General features: G+C 60.8%; 1 protein-coding gene across 1 annotated transcript in view; it reads left to right on the forward strand.

Moving 5' to 3' along the window:
• The window catches only part of CACNA1C (calcium voltage-gated channel subunit alpha1 C), a 463376-nt gene extending 459403 nt beyond the window's left edge, over positions 1-3973 (forward strand). Inside the window, exons 46-49 of the mRNA XM_065888236.1 lie at positions 520-626; positions 1074-1177; positions 2542-2871; positions 3671-3973. Of these exons, the coding sequence (XP_065744308.1) occupies positions 520-626; positions 1074-1177; positions 2542-2871; positions 3671-3973 (844 nt within the window). The remainder of the gene's footprint in view (positions 1-519; positions 627-1073; positions 1178-2541; positions 2872-3670) is intronic.
• Positions 3974-6000: the final 2027 nt, after the last annotated feature.

Raw genomic sequence — 6000 nt, forward strand, 5'->3', positions numbered from 1 at the left:
TGCAGAGGATTCAGGGAAGGTAATCACGGACCCGAGTCCAGCCCTTGGGCACGTCTGTCATGTGCCCTGGGCCAGGAGGAGCCGTTTCTCACTGAGTCCCCGTTAGAAGGCCCAGGAGCTGTTGACTCACTAGACACCCCCAAGGGCCCACAGCTGCCCCTCACCGATGACCGCACGTTTGCGCTCTTGCTGACCAAGGGTGGGCAGGCCCGGAGAGTGAGGGGGCACAAGCGTGGCCTCGCGCTGGGAGTGGCCGTGGTAGACAGCATCCGCCTGTGAGCAGGCCAGTGCAGAGAGGAGCTGCAGGCCCAGAATTTGTTTCCAGCTTTCTCAGCAGTGGTGGTCCCCCTGCCTCGAATCACAAGTGCCGGAGGACACACGGGGCACAGGCGGAAGGAGCCGCGGGAACATCTGTGACAGCAGAGAGCGCGGCCTTTAGAGAGCACAGAGTGGGGGTCCCCTCACTAGGGAAAAAGCAGGCTGCCCGGAGGTTACAGTGCCCAGTGTCCTCTGCTCCAGGCTCTCCTACCAGGACGACGAGAATCGGCAGCTGGCGCCCCATGAGGAGGACAGGAGAGACATCCATCTCTCTCCGAAGAGGGGCTTCCTGCGCTCCGCCTCCCTAGGTAACCTCAGACCCTCTCTCTAAAGGTGGCCACCCCCCCGTGACGGTGGCCAGGCACACAGGGGTGACTGAGGAACGTCATCTCGTGGGGCTCAAGTGGCCCACGGTTGGGCTGGACCCGGGCTGGATGTGCGCTAATGCGGCATCTCGGTGAGGGGCCCAGGGCGGGGGGAGGGGGCATCCTTGCCCCTCCCTTGGTGTGAGCCGTCGGGGCCGTGTCATCTTCTTCTCTCTCTCTCTTTTTTTTTTTAATATTTATTTATTTGGTTGTGCCGGGTCTTAATTGCAGCATGCAGGCTCCTTAGTTGCGGCACGCATGTGGGATCTAGCTCCCTGACCAGGGATCGAACCTGGGCCCCTTGTATTGGGACCACAGAGTCTTATCCACTGCGCCACCAGGGAAGTCCCCCGTGTCATCTTCTGTGCTGACCCATCACTTGCTCCGCAGGTCGAAGGGCCTCCTTCCACCTTGAGTGTCTGAAGCGACAGAAGAATCCAGGGGGAGACATCTCTCAGAAGACGGTTCTGCCCCTGCATCTCGTTCACCATCAGGTAGCCCCCACTTTGGGACGGGCCACAGGCCACACCGAGCAGGCTAGACAACCCTGTGATGGTCAGGTACCAAATCCCCCAGATGCCCATCAGCCTTCCTGTCCAGACCACGGCTGCGTCCCCACCCGGGGAGGGGGCTCCTCCCACACGAGGACCGTGCTCTCCCGGGCGGGAGACCCGGGAGGTCCTCCTGGACAGCAGGAGCCCCTCCGGAGGCTGGAAGGACCAGCTGCTCCGGGTCGGCCTGAGCATTCTCCTCCCAGTGGCCAGATGTTCCCTCCCCAGACATGGCTACACGACAGGCAGGTGCGGTCATACCTAGAGCCATAAGACGCCTGGACATTTAGCTACACAAAAATCCACCCACTGGAATATGGAAATGACCAGAGAGTGTTCCAGCAGCGTGGTCAGGGACAGGGATGATGTCAGGAAGGCGGGTCCAGGCAGATTCAGCAGTTGAACCGGCTCTTGGCCTGGGTGATGCCAAAAGATGGCGAGATCCAAGACCCCAGCACCAAGCTGCTCTTAGGACCATAGAACTGACGGAGATTTCCAACAATTAGGGGCTGAACTAGTTTCTCCCACCTTCTTCCCTCTGTGATTACACACTCCCTTACCACGGGCCTCTGCTTTAAATGACTTTTTTATCCCCAAAGGCATTCAGTGCCAATCACAGCTTACAGTCGGCATAAGACAGCCAGCGTGGCTCTGCCAGGGCGATGGTATTTCTGCTCAAGGAAATACACGATTTTGCTCGGCCTGTGTGCCATCGCACGAACACGCGTGGTCTCCACAGGGCTTTCTGGAATGTCGAGCAGAGCCTTACGCTTCCCTCAGATGCCCAGGGACCCAGGACCCCAGACTGGGGGCCCTTGAGAGCAGTGGGCAGGGAGGCCAGCAGGCTGGGGGACACCGCGTGTGCTTCTCTGAGAGATTTCTAGAAGCTGATTTCACCCGTCTCTGCTTATCGTGCTGGAAGGAAAACCTCCCTCGATTTACAGCCTCCCCCTATGCTTCTGAGCTGCCCTCTGACCCTTGCGGCCACGTCCCACCCTCTCTGCCCCTCGGGCTGAGCCTCCCCACCAGGCAGGGTTGCTTCCTTGGACTCACGTCAGAGCAGGTGGAGAGGATCCGTGGCTCACGGGGGACGGGGCCAGGACTAGAGAGCAGGTGACCTGGATCCCACTGGCCCGTGGCTTTCTGAGCTTAGAGGAGAAAGATCCCTGCAGACTGACGGTCACAGAGTCTATTTAGGGCGGTTGAGACCGGCTCCAGGTCCAGGTGCCTGACCGAGAGGGTGCGAGCATTGGGCAGTGGGACACGGCTGAGGCCCCCTGACCCGCACTCTCGTGTCGTGTCCACAGGCGCTGGCAGTGGCGGGCCTGAGCCCCCTCCTGCAGAGAAGCCATCCCCCTGGCGCCCTCCCCCCGCCGCATGCAACGCCCCCTGCCACGCCTGGCCCGGCCTGGCCCCTGCGGCCTGTGCCCACCCTGCGGCTGGAGGGGGCCGAGTCCAGCGACAAGCTCACCAGCAGCTTCCCATCCGTCCACTGCGGCCCCTGGGCCGGGGAGCCCACGCCCTGCGGGGCCAGCGGCGGCATCCGGAGGGCCCGGCCCATGTCCCTCACTGTGCCCAGCCCGGCAGGGCCCCAGGGCCGGCCCTTCCACGGCAGCGCCAGCAGCCTGGTGGAGGCGGTGAGTAGGCCGAGCCACGCGGGCCAGGCAGGGGCCCCACGGGCAGAATGGAGGGGCCCTGTGGGGTGTCAAGTGTCCTGGCCAGAAAGACCCTCAGTCAGGTCTCAAGTCCACGTGAGCGCCCAGCCCGGCCGAGGAAGGGCGGTCACACTGGCCAGGGAGCAGGGGAGCCACGGCGGGGGCTGTGAGGGCACGTGGGGTGGGAGCCGCGGGCGGGGGCTGGGGTGTATTCCAGGCTCACCTGCTGCCTCCCCGAGGCCGCCAGGAAGGGGGCAGATGCTTCGGGACAGAGCGGGCAGGGGCCGGGTGTGTCCTGCACATACACGCTTGCATGCACACACACACACACACACACACACACGCGCGCGCGCGCGCGCACATCGTCCCTGGGATCCTCACCCCCAGGAACGCAGCCAGCGGCACTGGGCCAAGTGTCACCAGAGGAGACTGAAGACTCCTGGAAAGAGTCATATGGGTGTCCTGGGGCGCCGGGTGGGTGGGAGGGAAGGACCAGGGCCCCTGTGGCCTCCATGCGCCCAGGTTGCCTGCGTTTGAGGACGGTGCCCCTAGCCCCGCCGTCTCTCCTCTGGCCCGCACGCCCCTGATGCCCGCAGGGGTGCTCCGTCCCACTCCTGCCCGGTGCACAGCACACACACGTGTACTCACACGCGCACACACGAGTACACGCACACGCGTACACACACTCTCCTCCCAAAGTGACCAGTCGGAAGCCCCTGCGCCGGCCCCGAAGGGAAGAGCCGGGCTCAGGAGTAACGCCGTCCCGGCCCCTCTCCCCCAGGTCTTGATCTCAGAAGGACTGGGGCAGTTTGCTCAGGATCCCAGGTTCCTCGAGGCCACCACCCAGGAGCTGGCCGACGCCTGCGACATGACCATCGAGGAGATGGAGAGCGCGGCCGACAACATCCTTAGCGGGGGCGCCCGGCAGAGCCCCAACGGTACCCTGCTCCCGTGTGCAAACTGCAGGGACCCAGGGCCAGACCGAGAGGGGGGCGCGGAGGACGCGGCCTGGGCGCCCAGCCCCGAGCCCCACCAGGGCGGAGAGGAGCCCCGGGACAGCAGGGCCTTCGCCAGCAGCCTGTAGCAGCCGGGCCGGAGATGCCGGGTTTTTATTTGTCTCCATGTTCCTAATGGGTCCGTTTCAGAAGTGCCTCACTGTTCCCGTGACCTGGAGTTAACCGGAACAGCGTCTTCATTCACTTCGTAGGGACAAGACCGAGTCGGCGGCCAGGAGAGAAGCAGCCGCGGTCCGTGTCCGGCGGGGAGCGGTGGGGGGAGGGCGCGGGCACCAGGGAGGGCCCCCCACCCCCGGCGGCCGCCTCGGCTCCCTCAGCCCTCACCCAAAGGACCCTACGCCAAACGGGTGTCTTTCAACTCTGCTTGTCAAGAACTCGTTTTGCACATATTCTGTACGAGCCTCACCATCCCCATAGAGCCAGGGCCCTGTGCCTTCACGGAAGGAAGGAGGCCCCGGCCAGGCCCTGGGGAGGGGAGGGCGCTGCAGCTCCAAGCCAAGGCTGGCCACCGCCCCCTGCGCCACCCGTGTCTGGACCCCCTTCCCACCCGGCCACGGTCACGGCCACGCCGCACCGTTGGCGCCGGGGGAGCGGGCACGCCCGCCGGGACAAGACCGGGGGTGCTGAGCGTCCGTCCAGCGCTCTTTTGTTTGGGGATTTGACATTTTTCTTCACAGCATGTTGCAGTTTTCATTTGGGGGGTTTTGTTTTTTTATACTTTTGTTTTCCCGGGGGAGGGGAGGGAGAAGAGTGTTTACAAAGTTTTGCAGCCACCCACCTTACCGTTTTCACTTTTGCAAATGTAAATCGGGTTCAGTTTTGTTGTATTATTTAACGGTCGTGGTCTCCTTTTCTACGGAGGATTCAACAGAGCCGCCGTGGGAGAGTTTTACCAGCCGTGGTGTATGCCCAATAGTTTGTTATCATTTCCTTAGGTAGTGACAAGATTTCTTCGGTTTGGTTCCATAATTTAAAGGTGGTCAGCAACGCACTTGGTAGGGTCTTGCACAAATGTGTGTAGTAGCGCGTGGCCGAGAGAGGAAGCAGCACGGGGTCTCAGCGAGTGTGTGTGCCGTGTGTACGGTGGGGTGCGTGTGTGCGGGCGTGGGCTGAGCCCGGGCCGCCAGTCCGCCCGCAGTTCCCCTTGGGGCTTGAGGGTGGGGAGCTGTAAATCTGGGGCCGTTTGAAAGCAAAAGCAAACCACTGTCTCTGCTTCTGAAACGGGAATCAGTAACGGCATTTTCTGTCCCACAAGATATGCAAAAACAATGCAATAATATTCATTTTAAAAACACAGTTGTGAGTTGTGTTGGCATTAAAACCGTGTTTAAAAAAACCACACAGAAATTTAAGGGGGAAACTCAGAAGGCGTTTTGCCTCGATTTGTTCCGTGTAACGTTTCACTGCATTGATGGTGTTTCTGCTGAAGAGACCGTTATACTTGAATTCAGGTCAGTCTCAGTATTTTACAAATATTTTTTTAAAACTGAATTGCAATTGTGCCAGGCGAATATAATAAGTTTGTTTTTGGATTCACTTCTTGTATATTTGCTGCATGTAAGTAAATCATTTTGTATTTGGAGTGTGACAGGCTTCACCTTTGAGCTCTTAAGTGCTTTTCTACGTGTGGCTGGGGAAAAAGGGGACAGCTTTTCTTGTCATTTGTGTGACAAGTGCCGGCACTACCCGTGTGGGTCCCGATGCAAGCTTGGGCATCACTGTTTTGCATGTCTTGTGTTCTCTTCCATTTCCCTCAGTTTTCCCCAGACGGGGTAATAGGTGCATCCGTGTCTTGCTTTGAGAGACCAGGACCCGTCTTTTTCCCGCGTCACTCTGTCTGCTCTGCCCTGGTTTTCAGAGTTGGAATTTCTCCGGGGAGAGCCCTGCACTGTGAGGGGCCGTGAGGCGCCCTAAGCCGCCTCTTTCGTCACCGGGTCCCCCCTGGGAAAGGTGGCTGACCTTACCCTTCACCACCCCCCGCCCTGGCACAAGCGTTCCTTAGGGAAGTGCCCACTGACCGGGAGGGCAGAGGGGAGGGGTCCTCAGCCGACAGCAGGGGCCGGAGCCAGGCAGCAGGTGCATCCTGTCCGTCCAA

This window comes from Phocoena phocoena, chromosome 11 (assembly GCF_963924675.1).
Source record: "Phocoena phocoena chromosome 11, mPhoPho1.1, whole genome shotgun sequence".
Taxonomy (NCBI): domain Eukaryota; kingdom Metazoa; phylum Chordata; class Mammalia; order Artiodactyla; family Phocoenidae; genus Phocoena; species Phocoena phocoena.